The sequence below is a fragment of the Meriones unguiculatus genome, chromosome 3, assembly GCF_030254825.1.
Source record: "Meriones unguiculatus strain TT.TT164.6M chromosome 3, Bangor_MerUng_6.1, whole genome shotgun sequence".
Lineage (NCBI taxonomy): Eukaryota > Metazoa > Chordata > Mammalia > Rodentia > Muridae > Meriones > Meriones unguiculatus.
Window position 1 is genome coordinate 32,329,774 of NC_083351.1, and position 14,511 is coordinate 32,344,284.

The 14,511-nt window shown below is 41.8% G+C and overlaps 1 protein-coding gene across 4 annotated transcripts in view; it reads right to left on the reverse strand.

Annotated features, from left to right (window-relative positions):
- The window catches only part of Eif2b3 (eukaryotic translation initiation factor 2B subunit gamma), a 65,881-nt gene that overhangs the window by 18,374 nt on the left and 32,996 nt on the right, over positions 1 to 14,511 (reverse strand). For all 4 annotated transcript variants that reach the window (XM_021633419.2, XM_060379757.1, XM_021633420.2 and 1 more), the window contains 4 exons: positions 13,718 to 13,829; positions 6,869 to 6,958; positions 1,508 to 1,635; positions 11 to 201 (listed from right to left, as the gene is read on the reverse strand). In XM_021633419.2, coding sequence (XP_021489094.1) covers positions 11 to 201; positions 1,508 to 1,635; positions 6,869 to 6,958; positions 13,718 to 13,829 — 521 coding nt within the window. The remainder of the gene's footprint in view (positions 1 to 10; positions 202 to 1,507; positions 1,636 to 6,868; positions 6,959 to 13,717; positions 13,830 to 14,511) is intronic.

The following is a 14,511-nucleotide window of genomic DNA, read 5'->3' on the forward strand; positions in this document are numbered from 1 at the left end:
ACCTTCTTACCTGTCTGTTGGCTTCCATGTAGAGTCCCAGCGTGTTCACTCGAGAGCAGAGTCCTTCCTTCATGATGTGGACATAGCAGCGAACTTGTGATCCAGACAAATCTTCCCACTTGTCTCCTCGAAAAGCATTCCAGCAGGCATCATAAGGAGCCAAGGTCAGAGTGCTATCTTCCTTTATAAAACTGTAAATATCTTCAGAGTAAACACCCAGAGTAAGTAAAAAAAAGGAAGGTGGCATATAGGACATAGAATGGGTCCCATTTTGTTGTTGTTGTTTTGTTTTAGACACAGTCTCCATATGTAGTGCTGGACGGCCTGAAACTCACAGAGGTCCCCCTTCCTCTTACTCCTGGCTGAGACACAGCCAAGTCTTAGAGCAAGTATAGTTAATACTTCTTCCCTTGAAACTCATCAATGAGCTTGGACCCTGGGGAAATCCCATTACAACTGAAAATACTAAATCAATTTAAAAAGGCAGTGCATTTTCATAGTTGAAATGTTGTAGACATCATAAACATATTTTAGTATTATAGTAATGTGTGAGAAGAGGTCTAAAAACAAGTTTGGCTGGGCATGGTAGTACCCACCTTTAATCCTAGCACACAAAGCCAGAGGCAGGTAGGTCTCTATGAGTTTGGGCCGGCCAAGGTTGCACGGTAAGACCCTGTCTCAAAACAGTAACAACAACAACAACAACAACACATCAAAATCCCTAACAAAAGCAATAATAAAAGCAATAATAAAGTATAACTAAGAAAAATAAAATGATGACCCTGTACATCATGAAAGTACACAGCATGCATGCAGGCTTTAGTGCCTGGCCTCCCTACAACAGCAGGATGCTGAACCAGGGTACACCACATTGTTTGGAGCTCAACACCTTCTCTATTTCAGCCACAACAATCTTAAAGGCCTTTCATTTCATGGTAAGAAGACTAAGACTGAGGAGTCTGTTCAGGGCACAGAGGCAAAAGCTGCCAAAGCTAGGGCTGTGCTGCTGAGTCTGCCGTCGCTGCCTGTCCTGTTGATAAAAGCATCTAGGAGCCTAGGACTGGGCAGGAACATAGGAATTTGAGAGCAAACCAGAGAGATTTCATCTCCAGATCCTGTAATGGAGACAGTCTGGATGGCCTCTGGTTGTATTGTATACTTCCTGACATTCCATTCATTGACAGAAGATGGTAGGTCTGCCTACTCCTGAAGGACCAGTCTGAAACTGAGATGTGATAAGGAGAACTTGCAGGCCTAATGGTCTAGTGAGGAACATAGTCAAACAGGTTATAGACCAAACAAATGGTCAGATGCTTGGTCAGCCTGCCCCTGAGCAGGGCAGGAGCTGACTTTGCCCAATTAAGTGCATCCAGAGTTGAGGGAGTAAGGTCAGCTAGCCTATTCTGTCCTGTATGCTAACCGTTTTAAGGTGAGCATCTTGGGACACCATTGTCCACAAAGGTCCTTTAACCTCTACCCATCTTACTGCACCAATCCAAATACCCACCTAAAGACTTCAGCTCCTTTTTCTTTAGATCCTCTTCTTTGTCTTCCTGCCTTTGTTGTGAGGAAGCTGAAGAAAACTGTTTTCTTACTAGGTATGGAATCAGTTCACTTCGGATAGAAGTGATTGACCTGGAAGGGAAGAGTGGCCAAATATAAGAAACCTCACTGGATTTTTTTGGGTCAGAAATTATTGCATTCTAGGAAGAGCCAAAGAATGGGAAGAATATGAGAATTCCTCCCTTTGGTCAAGTCACAAAATAGTCTTCCACAATTCCCAGCTATGTGGTTTGTCTATGTGTGTACATACTTACACAAGTATGCATGGAGTATGTAATACAGTGCCCTGACTTTTCACTGGCAACAACCCATGAAAAAGCAGACTTTGTGTGTGTGTGCATGTATGCACATGTGTCTTGGGTGCACACATGCATGCACAGAGGTGAGGGTCTGATGCCAAGTATCTTCCTCTATCACCTTCTACCTCATTTTTTTTTTTTTCAGGACAAGGCTTCTCTGCATAGCTCTGGCTGTCCCCAAACTCGCTCTGTAAACCAAACTGGCCTCGAACTCAGAGATCCACCTGTCTGCCTCCTGAGTGTTGAGATTAAAGGTGGGCACCACCATCCGGCTCCATGTTACTTTTTGAGAGAGAGTTTTTCACTAAACCTGGAGCTCAATGATTTAGCTAGGCTCGATAGCCAGTGAGCTTCAGAAAGACATCTGCTTCTGCTTCCCCTTTACTGGGATTACAGACAGAGACATATATTTCTGCACATAGTTTAAAACACCTTTTAAAAAAATATTTACTTTATTTATATTTTGTATGGGTGTTTTGCCTGTATGTGCGTCTGTAGAGGTCAGAAGACAGAGTAAGTAACAAGTGTGGCCAATCTTCCTGCCTCAGCTTTCTAAATGCAGGAATTAAAGGCATGGGTCACCAAGTCTAGTCTCTCTGCAGATTCAGAATTCATTCTTATCACAGAGTAGTTCTTAAGCAAACCTTGTGTTCCTAGTCACTCAGAAGAACAGCATCTATATATTGTAACAGTTGTACTTTCTATCGGTTAAGAATCTCCACAAAGTTAGCTTCAACTTGCTTTAATATGATTGCATTGGCTTAGACTGACACTTACAAAGAACAAGATCAACATTAATAATGTGCAGAGTGACTCTTAGAGAGGAGCACTGAGTTAGCCAGAGCTCTGGAGTGCTTCCAGTGCAAAATGAATTTGCCTTTTTTGGTTCCCAGGAAGCTGTTTCCTTTTTGATGGTATCAACACAAGAGCTGCAGAGATAGTTCACCTGCCTGCTTGAATTCCATTCCCAGAACCTACATGGTAGAGAGAATCAACTCCTACAAGTTGTCCTCTGACTTTTACATGCACGCACGCACGCACCTTAAATAATAAAGACAATAGGTTGCTGGGTCTAAGGACTTGATTTCTGGTATAGTGAATCATTATTTGTGTTGGGCGTGGTGGCACAGGCCTTTAATCCCAGCACTTGGGAGACAGAGGCAGGTGGATCTTTGTGAGTTTAAGGCCAGCCTGGTCTACAAAGCGAGCCATGGTTACACAGAGAAACCCTGTCTCAAAAAACAAACTAAACAACCAACCAATAAAAACAAACAAACAAACAAAAAACCCCATTATTTGTTTACCTACAGTGTGTGTGTGTGTATACATGTGTGTACCTGCATGTGAGAATGTGTCTGCACTTATCACTCTAAGTATGTAAATTAGGGACAGCCTTTGGAAGTTGGTTCTCTGCTTCCACCATGTGGATTCTGGGGACTGGAATCAGGCTTACCTGCTGACCCTCAGTATGCTTCTGACTCTTACTTAGCAAAGAAAATGAAAACAGATGGGTGAGGGACTAGTGCAGGTTTTTAGATGGCTAATTAATTTGTTTAGTATTCACCATGACTTTTATATGTCAATTGCTCTGCTGGACTTTGGTAAATGCTGTTTCTAACACTTGAAGGGATTATTAGTGGAGGGGCAGAAGAAAGGGAGAGGGAGAAAAGCAGGTCAAATAGGCAGGGAACATGTGGTGGAAGTTGCTAATCAGATATAATCTCTGAGAGATGAGGCCTGAGGAAGGGGTGAGAGTGTGAACAGCACCCCGACACTCACTGTTGCTGTTGGTACTCATCCTTTACCAGAGGCCCACTAAAAGGAGCTCAGCATGCAGACACAGGACCACACACATGCACTGTTAAGTCAAGAGAGGAGCAGAGGCTGAGGAGGGCAAGAGAAATCACGGACCCTGGAGCTACATAGTTCATGGTCTTACGTTATTGTTAAAGGATCAAATCAAACATCTTTGAACATTTCTGTGTAAGCTGGAAGTCCCTGTATTGAATTTCAATGTTTTTTTCCCTCTCTTGATCCTTTGATGAAAATTAAAAATTTCCATATGAATACAAGAATTAAACAACACTTATTCTTAGTGTTTTCAATGTTCTGTACTAATGTGGATAGCAAATATTCCTCATCCCCTTCCCCTGGAAAACAAGGCAGTTGTTTTTGAAGAAGTGACAAAGCAGAGACAGCTGGAGGATTTTTAGGGCCATTATGGATCAAACAAAACTGTCACTGCAAAAGGCAAGCAAACAAGCTTTGCCACATGGGCCTATCCACAGATCCTGGGTGTGGGGGACGAGATAAGAGATTTGAAAAGATAGGGAGCTGTCCTGCCAAATCGCAGCCACTTCTGCTGGGGCTCAACGTCAGGCCAGTTCACATAGCGTGCAGAGTGGAGGCAGGTCACAGCTGTGCCAAGAACTGTACAAGGCTACTGTGAACCTTTGTGGAACATCCTGACCTAAAATAGGCCTAAAATAAGGGCTAATACCTAAGCAGCTGGATATAGTGCTCCAAAGTACCTGCAGGCTGCAGGGCTATACCGCTGTACCTACCTGTAGACTGTCTGTCCCAAGATTTATAACTCCATGGTCAGTTTTTAAGGACATGCGTATATTACCTTTTTTTTTTTCTCCTAGACAAAGTCACTTGCCCTGTAGCCTAGGCTGGCCTAGAATTTGCAATCCTCATGTCTCTACCACCCACATGCTGAAATTACAAACATGAGTTGCCACAGCTGGCTCAATACACTTTGATTCTAGCAACTCTGAGAGAAGTAGACATATGAAGGGTCTCTTCAACAGACTCAGTTTGGTCTGAGGCTCTGAATCACACTTTGTTATAACAGACTGCAGAAGAAAATCTCATTTGGCAGACCTTGTGGCCAGCAGTCTCAGTCATCACCAACCTCAGGCTTGTTTTCAAAGCATATATCACTTTATTACACTCGCCAGGTATGCAAATAGCAAACTGAGCTATAAATAAGCGACTGCAGCCAGGGTAAGGCTGCCTTTAGTGTAAACTGCTTACACATCCTGGATCCATAAGCTGCAATTCTATTATTAAGAAAGCACTAATTTTTTTTTTTTTTTCTTTTGGAGATAGGGTTTCATTACATAGCTTTGGCTAGCCTGGAGCCTGCTATGCTGACCAAGATTGCCTTGAGCTTATAGAAATGGACCTGTGGGTTGCAGAGTTGGCTCAGCAATAAGAACACTGGCTACAAGCTAGGAGATGGTGGCACACACCTTTAATCCCAGTACTTGGAAGGCAGAGGTAGGTGGATCTCTATGAGTTTGAGGCTAGCCTGGTCTACAAAGTGAGTTCAGGACAGCCAGGGCTCTGTTATACAGAGAAACTCTATCTTGGGGAAAAAGAAAAAAAGAAAGAAAGAACACTGGCTGTTCTTCCAGAGGACACAGGCTTAATTCCCAGTACCAACATGCCAGCTCACAAACAACTGTAGCTCTAGTCTCAGGAAATTGAAGTATCCATGGGTACCAGGGATGCACATGGTACTCTGGGCCTAGTTCTCCTTCCTTTATTTCTGCATACATCCTAACCTATCAGCCAAAGACAGAGATAAGGGAATGGACCTAGAGACCTGTGCATGCTATGAAAGTGCCCCACCTCTGAAGTACATGACACCCCCAGTCCTATATTTACTTATTAATGTAAGGTTAAGTTGCTAAGGCTGGCCTTGAACTTGCTGTGTAGCTCATGTAGGCTTGAACTTGTGATCTTCTTGCTGAGCCTCCTGAATAGTACAGGGCTGCACTGCTGTGCCCAACTCAGAGCCAGAATTTAAGCCAAGAGCCAAGTTGCTCTGGGGAAACTTAGCTGCTGCAGTGCCTGCTTTTCAGTCACCAGCCTGTTCAAGGCAGAAACTTATCCAGAAGTCACCAAGGGAAACTAGCCTCTTAACTATTGGATCTTTGTTTCCTACCTACTCTTCTTAGGATTCTAGCTGCATTTCTACTCCATACATAGCCAGGGATAGCTTTGAATTCCTGACCCTCTGTCTCCACTTGCCAACGGCTAGGATTATAGGTATGTCCTATCACAACCAGGTTATTTAAAGTTTTACAAAAATATTCTGCCAGTTTATTATTCACAGATCCCCTAAATATAATCAGGGTTTCTTTGGTGTAAGCAAAGTAACAGTGTATCAATAATTTGATTCTTTCCTAAAACAGAAATGAAAACCGTCATCTTTGTATAAACTGGTACCTAACATTAAGAAGACTCTAGTCTAGAGTATAACTCAGTGGTAAACCATTTACCTTAGTTCACAAGGCCCTAGCTTCTTGCCTTTGCACCACAAAAAAGAAAAAGTTTAAGACTATTAACTGAATCACAAGGTAGTTCGTTAAAAATTATACCTCAGCACAGTGATGGCGGTGCATGTCTTTAATCCTGGTACTCAGCAGGCAGAGGCAGGTGGGTCTCTGAGTTGGAGGACAGCCTGGTCTACAGAGTGAGTTCCAGGACAGCCAAGGATACACAGAGAAACCCTGTCTCAAAAATAAAGACAAGGACAAGACAGGACTCAGGAGCTAAGAAAGCACACTGCTCTTGCAGCAGCCCTGAGTTCAGTTCCCAGGACTGATGTCAGGCAGCTCACAACCCCTGTAATTCCAGCTCCAGAGAATCTAATGCTTCTGCCTTCTGAGAGCATCTACCGTCGTGCACATCCCCTCATACACATGAGCAAAAGCAAAGCCAACAAACAAACTATGCCTTGTTAAAAACTGTAGGTTTATAATAAAACAACCAGAGAGAGAGACAGAGAGGAATGCTCACAATCTGTAGGCTTAAAACTCTACCTTCTTGCACATGCTGCCCCACAAAGGAAACCAGCCACAGTGTGACATGTGTCCTGCTAAGGACAAGTGAGCAGGAAAATTAAGAATGACTGTGTAAGACAAATGCCTGAATAAAGAAAACAAAACAAACAAACAAAATAACAAACAAAACGCTACCTTCCCCATTCTTACCTATTTTCCATTAAGAAATCTACAACATATTTCTTCAAGCAGTAGAGATGGGCATCCACAAGGCCTGTATGGAAATGTATTCTGGGATGCCTGTAAGAAGAACATAAAGAATAGGCGCATAATCAGGTAATATGGGTATTAGTCTGTCATCAGGTAATGGGCCCCAGGAAGTTGGTAAGAGACAGCCATGATGCCAACACTACAGCCTGGGGAGAGCAAAGTGGTAGGCGCAGGGCACAGTTGTTTTTTTTTGGCTCCAGTTTTTATTTTTTTGCCTCCATGTATGAAGTGTACCACGTATGTGCCCAGTGCTCTTTATTTTCAAAAATACTATGTGACGAGCTGATATTACAGTAGTGTATCCTCATTGGCAGTTCCATCTTCCACAATTGCAGGTAATTATGGTCTGATAATATTAAATGGAAAATTCCAGGAATAAATGATAATTTTAGATACACATGTGTAGTGAAATCTGGCCCCATTTCACTTGAGACAAAAATTGTTCTTTTGTTCAGTTCATCTACATTTGAAATGCTGTCCACCTGACCAGTGATCACCTGCTGGCCACCTTAGTTAGGCAGACCCTCTGTCCTAGCAGCACAGTGCGTATGAAGCTTTACTTTACAGTGGCTTCAATGCACGAGGGTAGTGAAGCCGGCAATCTAGATCTGCCCAAGAGAGGCCATACGGGCTTCCTCTAGATTATGCCAAGCATGGTTGTACATCTCCTTAATCCCAGGAGTGGCTGGTGATCTCTATATGACTAAGGACAGCCTGGTCTACACAGTAAATTAGTTCTAGGCCAGCCTCGGCTACACAGTGAAACATTGTTTTAAAATTTTTTTTTTGTTGTTTTAAACTGGGCAGTGGTGGAACACTGCTTTAATCCCAGCACTCGGGAGGCAGTGGCAGGCGGATTTTTGAGTTTGAGAACAGCCTGGTCTACAGAGTTCCAGGACAGCCAGGGCTACACAGAAAACCCAGTCTCAAAAACATACACTCATACATATTTTGTTTTAAAAAGTGAAATTATAATAGGATTTTGTTTTATTTTGAAACAAGGGTCTCACTATGTTGCCCTAGCTGGACTGGAACACATTGTATAGACCAGGCTGGCCTTGAACTCATAGATCCACCTGCTTCTGCCTAAGAGTGTAGGATTTAAGGTATGCACCACCATGCCAAGCATAATAAGGTATTTCTGAGAGAAAGATTTTACTTACATAATTTTTATTACAGTATATTGTTACAACTGCTCTATTACTATTCTTCTCGTTGATCTGCAGTTGTTGTTTTAAGACAGCATCTCACTATGTCATGCATGTTGGCTTTGATCTTGCAGGAGTCTTTAGGCCTCAGCCTTCCCACTACTGAGATTACAGGCATTCACTACCGCATTTGGATGGACACACACGCACACGCGCACACACACACACACACACACACACACACACACACACACACGGGCTTTAGAGATGGCTGAGCTGTTAAGAGCATGTACTATTCTTTCATAGGACCCAAATTCAGTTCCCAGTACCCACCTCATGCAACTCACTGCCTGTAACTCCAGCTCCAGAGGATCCGATGTCCTGTTCTGACTTCCTCCGGGCACTCATGTGCACATACCCACACACACACAGACATACATTCATACACACTAAAAAAAATAAACATTTGAATAAAAAGTAATGTGGAGGGCTGGAGAAATGGCTCAGTGGTTAAGAACATTGTCTGTTCTTCTAGAGGTCCTGAGTTCAATTCCCAGCAACCACATGATGGCTCACAATCATGTATACTGAGCCATCTATACATAACCTTTTTCTGGCATGCAGGTGTACATGTAAAGATAGCACTCATATACATAAAATAAATAAATAGATCTTTAAAAAATTGTTTAAAAAAAGTAATGCAGAAGCTAGGCAGTGGTGGTACACATCTTTAATCCCAGCACTCAGGAAGCAGAGGTAGGTGCATTTCTGTGAGTTCAAGGCCAGCCTGATCTACAAAGGAGTTACAGGACAGCCAGGGCTACACAGAGTAACCCTGTCTCAAGAAACAACAACAACAAAATAATTTGGAAGTCAGAGGATTATGGGAAGCTCTCCACAACTGTGAGTTGAGGTTGTAGTAGGATTAATTATAAATGTTTTTATTTCCTCAGATGAGGGGTTGAGATGAGAATCATTTCCAATCCTTTCTAGCTCTAACTGAACTCTTGCTGGCTGGTTCAACTCAGCTGTTCTGTCCCAAGCTCCTCTCCAAGCTGACTGATTCAAACTGGTTTCTAACTGAATTGCTCTGCCTGGCCTCAAACTAATTCTGGCAATATGTTTTAATCTTCAGGTTTAGCCTCATTCTCTGGCTTAATCTGTCTTCACCTGTGTCTAGCTTGTTGCTTCTGCAACCTGTTTCTGTAAAAAATTCTTGGTAAAAAAACCTTCTCTCTCTCCGTGCCTGATATTAAGTAGCCTTTCTTCCTTGTCCTGTTCTCTAACTCATTCGGTCAAATCTTTCTCTGACCATCACTTTGTCTGCCCCTCAATTAGACCTTCTACAAACTAACCTTACCTTCATTGTTTGGGATTAAAGGTGTATACTAAGGGTGTGTCTGTATTCCAGCCAGATTACATAGACCTAAAAGGTCTTTGAATGTGGTCCCTTGCCAAAGCTGGGAGGAAAAAGGCTGGTCTGAGCTGGGCAAGACTGCAGCATGGTTTTGAGGGCTCAATTAAGATTGGAATGCTGGGCTCAGCGGCCAGTGCCGTAATCCCAGCACTCAGGGAGGCAGAGGCAGGTGGATCACTGTGAGTTCAAGCCAGCCTGGTCTACAAAGCGAGTCCCAGATTGCCAAGGCTACACAGAGAAGCCCTGTCTTGAGAAAAACCTAAATAGATAAATAAATTAGAACTATAAATTTATAATGGTGCCAATTTATGCCAATACAAAATGGTATTCCTGAAAAACTTAATAAAATCTATGTAGTAGTTGACAAAAACAGATGTACAAATTAACTAAAAATTCAGAGTTGGGGTAGTGATACAGCTCAGTGGTAGAGTTTGCCTAGTATGCACAAGGCCCAGGGTTTCTCACCCAGCACCACAAGGCAAAAAGGAAAACTGTAGGACAATGGGATGACTCAGTGGGCAAGGAAGCTTGTTACCAAGCCCAACAACCTGAGTTTGAACCCTAAAACTTAAAGGTGAAAGGAGAGAATTCATTTCCACAAGTTGCCCTCTGACTTCCATATGTATGTCATGGCAAGTATGTATGTTTTCCCAACACAATACAAAATATTAATATTTTAATAATATTAAAATATTAACAATATAAAATATTAACCATTTCTTATATATATTATAAGAAAAAATAAAACTGAAGCTGCATAGATAGGTATAGTAAATAAGCATAGGATCTGGGCTGGCTGAAGGAAGAGAAGGAAGGTAGGGAAGAGAAAAAGAAGGGATGGACAATAAGGTAAGGTAGGGGCAGAGAAGGGAGGGGAGGATGGAGAAGAGAAGGAAAGGAGAGGAAAGGCAAAAAGAAAAAAAAAGGAAAACAATCCTGGGTAAGGCTAAACACAGACACTAATCACTGTGTATTCTGAAAAGGCAGTAAAGTGGCAGTGAAGGGTTTTTGTTTTTTTTTGGTTTGGTTTTTTTGAGAAAGGGTTTCTCTGTGTAACCTTGATTGTCCAGGAACTCTAGACAACGCTGGAAATCTAATTGCCTCTGCTTCTCCCACCCTGGGATTAAAGGAGTGCACCACCATTGCCCAGCTATTTGTTTGTTTTAATTTAAAGATATAAACTCACAAGGACAAAGACCAACAAATTTTGGAAGAACAGTGGTAACAGATTCAGTATATCAAAGAAAACAGAACCTTAAAAAAAAAAAAAAAAGCTGATTTCTACTGCTGAACACTCAAGATCAGAACTGGCAAAATGACGATCCACACAGACAGAAGGCTGGAATATTTCCCTTGCCCTCTATAGCTCATCTAGTCATGTTTAAAGACATGAGGGTTCTCATGGCCAAGTCTTTTATTTTCTGTTTTTTGTTTGTTTTTCGTTTTTTTTTTTTGACAGGGTTCTCTGTGTGGGCTTGGTTGTCCTGGAACTCCCTCTGTAGACCAGGCTGGCCTCACACAGAGATCTGCCTGCCTCTGCCTCCCACATGCTGGAATTAAAGGTGTGCACACAACCTGGCTGGCCAAGTTTCTTTACAGAATTGAGAAAAATATAGAAATATAAGAAAAAAAGTCCAGTGCTTTTGATTTTAGCTGCTTCTCTTTTTTTCTTTTTTGTTTTGTTGTCGCTGAGACAGGGATTCTGTGTAACCCTGGCTGCCCTGAAACTATGTAGATAACTCACAGAGACCCACCTGCCTCTGCCTCCTGGATGCTGGGGTTTAGAGGAGCTACCAGAGTTGGCAAATTTTGGCTTAGAAACAAGTGCTTCTATATTACCTACCTTTATCATAAAATGAGAAGTATTTTAGGGTTAGGACTGGTATTGATAGGGATACTAATTTAGATGAGAAGTATTTCAAGACTTCCCCCACACCAAACAACGGAAGTTTAAACCATTTTTCATTATCTTTAGTCTCCAAAATAGACTTGGCCATGCTTTTTGCAGTTGTCCTTGTCTCCCCAGATACAACTGCCTAAACCTTCCAAGATGAAACTGTGAACATTTTACTTCATTTAAAAAGATCTCTTTAAAAGCTTGTTTTTAAGTGTTTATTACCCTTCCAGAAAATAACAACAACAAAACATCCTTGGCCCCTTGACTTGAATTTAAAAGTGAGCCACATAACTGTGGGAAGAACATCATCATTCTCTTATTAAGTATTTGGCACAAACACCTTACACTTTTGAACTATTAAAAACACATGCCTGTCAGAAATAAAATAGAGTTAAAAAAAAAAAAGATAAACCACATTTGGCTGGAGAAACTAAAGCTTAGAGAAATCGATTTTCTTAAGCTTTCTGGATTTATAGCTTTCAAACCCCCTTTATGTTGTTTTAATGGAGTTTGAGGAGTCAGCTTATATATTATATCTTTATATTAAACCTGGAGCCCCCGCTGGCCTGCCTCTCTCTGCCTCTCAAGTCTAGGATGAAAGCATTTGATACCACACCCAGGGAAGCCTGGCACTCTATAGTCTAGATGAAGGCCAGCTGCTCTTCAGACAGCATGCTAAGAGGGGAACAAGAAGGTTGTGAGAGTGACATGTAGACTCGTCATAAAGGTGAAAGAGAGGGCTCGGTGGGTGAAAGTACTTGCTATGGAAGCCTGACCACCTGAGCTCAATGCCTAGCACTCACACAAAGTTGGAAGGAGAAAACTGACTCAACAAATTGTCGTTTGTTCTCCACAGGTATGCTTGGCAATTGTGCCAAAGACAGACATCATTCCAACACAAACACATATTCACAAAATAATGATAATAATAATAATAATAATATTTTACATTCAAAATAAAGGATTATACTAAAGATAACATATCCTATCACCAGATTTTGGCTACTGAATCCATGTTTGTTTTTCTATTAAAATAAAAAATTAACAAAAGGAACCAGTCACATGTGCAAGATGAAAAACAAAGGTAACAAAACAAGAAGCTTTTGAGGGATATTCCCGTTCTGTAAGAAGGAAATGGAGGGGAGAGAGCTCAGTGGTTAAGAATAATTGCTGCTCCTGCAGAGGACCCAGGTCCTGTTACTAGCACCGACCACATGGTGCCTCACAACCATTGGTAACTGCAGTTCTATGGCCTGGGATGCCCACTTCTAGTCTCCATGGGCACTGCAGGCACACAGAGGACCAACATTAAAGCAGGCAAACACCTATACACATAAAAAAAAAGTACATGTCAAAATAAATAAAGGAGTAGACGGAATACACTCAAGGATATCTAAGAATATCTAAGAAGCTGGGCATAGTGACACACATCTTTAATCTCAGAACTCAGGCAGACAGAGGCAGGTAGATCAAGGCTAGCCTGGGCTACAAAGTGAGTCCAGGACAGCCAAGGCTATACAGAGAAACCCTCTCTAGAAAAACAAAACAACAACTAAAGTGTTTTTTTTTTTTTTTAAGAATGTTTAAAAGTTCGGTGTGGTCCCAACTCCAGCACTCAGGAGGTGAGGCAGGGAGATCTCTGAGTTCAAGGCTGGCCTGATCTACAAAGCCAGTTTAGGACAGTCAAGGCTCTTAAAAAAATGGCTCTTAATACACATTTCAGAGATAATAAATAAGAAATAAAAAGGCGTGGTTCTGTCATAGGATACAACACGGTGACCCTTGAGGATATCATGCTAAATGAAATAAGTCAACTAAAAAAGAAAAATATTATAGGATTTCACTGATATAAATTACTCAGATTAACTGATAAACAAAGTAGAATTGTGGTTGCCAGGGACTTATGGGGAGGGAGAGAATGGGGAATTGTGTTTAGTGAGATAAGAGTTTCCTATTCTCCAGATGTAAAACTCCTGCAGATCTGTTCCCTATTACCACTGCAGATGGGGGTTATCTTATATGCTTTCTAGCACGTTTTAAGGAGGAGGCTCTCTAACACCACCAGAAAGTCAGCCCTGCTCTCCCCACAGATGCTTTGTTCTACTTCAACACAGGAGTTGGCTCTACCTTGGTAAGGAAATACACAGGCAACGCTGTGTGCACTCCATGATGAGAAGCTGGAACCCTGTCTCATGGGATAGCATGCACATACTTTTCTCAATTTCACACAGTATAATCTAGTTTTCATCCCTTCTTTCCCATGGTGGGTGGTTTTATTTGGTTTCAAGAAAAGGACAGCAGCCAAGAAGACAATCCCTAGGGCTTACTTCTGCAGGATGGATCCCTTAATGACCAGCTCTTCATCCAAGTCTGCTTCATTAGCCATAAAGAGCAGCCTTTTTCCTGTGCTGTCCACTCCAATGAAGTCACGCTGCTCCACTGAATCATATAAAAGAGAGAAAAGCAAATCAAGCCATTTGTCCTCCTTGCATGACTAATCAGGAGACAGGGGTCCTCTTTACATTGCTCTTAGAATCAGACAGGACTATGACAGGAGGGAAGTCATGATGAGCATCATGTCACACACTACAATGCTTAAAGCACGAAGGGTCAAGTATATTTATATTGCTCTAAAGGTATATTAGGTAAACTGGTGAATTTTGACTAAAGTAATACACTAATATACTGTACCAGTGCAGATTTTGGTTTTAAGGGACTGTTTTCTGAGGGAGAGGTGGTTCACACATACACATTTAAAAGCAGAGGGACTCAGTCACAACTTATTTTCAAGTAGTTCCCAACTTTCACACACAGACACATAGAAAGGGATGGAGCAAATGTTAAAAATTGGAAACTCTAGGTAAAGGATATATGCAATCTTTGTGCTATTCTGGTAAACTGCTATACTTAAACCACTCCACAAAAAATGAAATTATTTTAAAAATAAAGTTAAGAGGTAGGCATGGTGGTGCGCAGCTCTGATAGCAGCATTTGGGAGGCTACGACCAAAGAGACTTCAAAGCCAGCCTAAGACATGAAAGGGGGTGGGCTAATTTGTCTAGATGCATCAGGTCTTGGGTTTGAGAGCCAGCAGCAAAGGGAGGACAAAAAAAGTGAGACA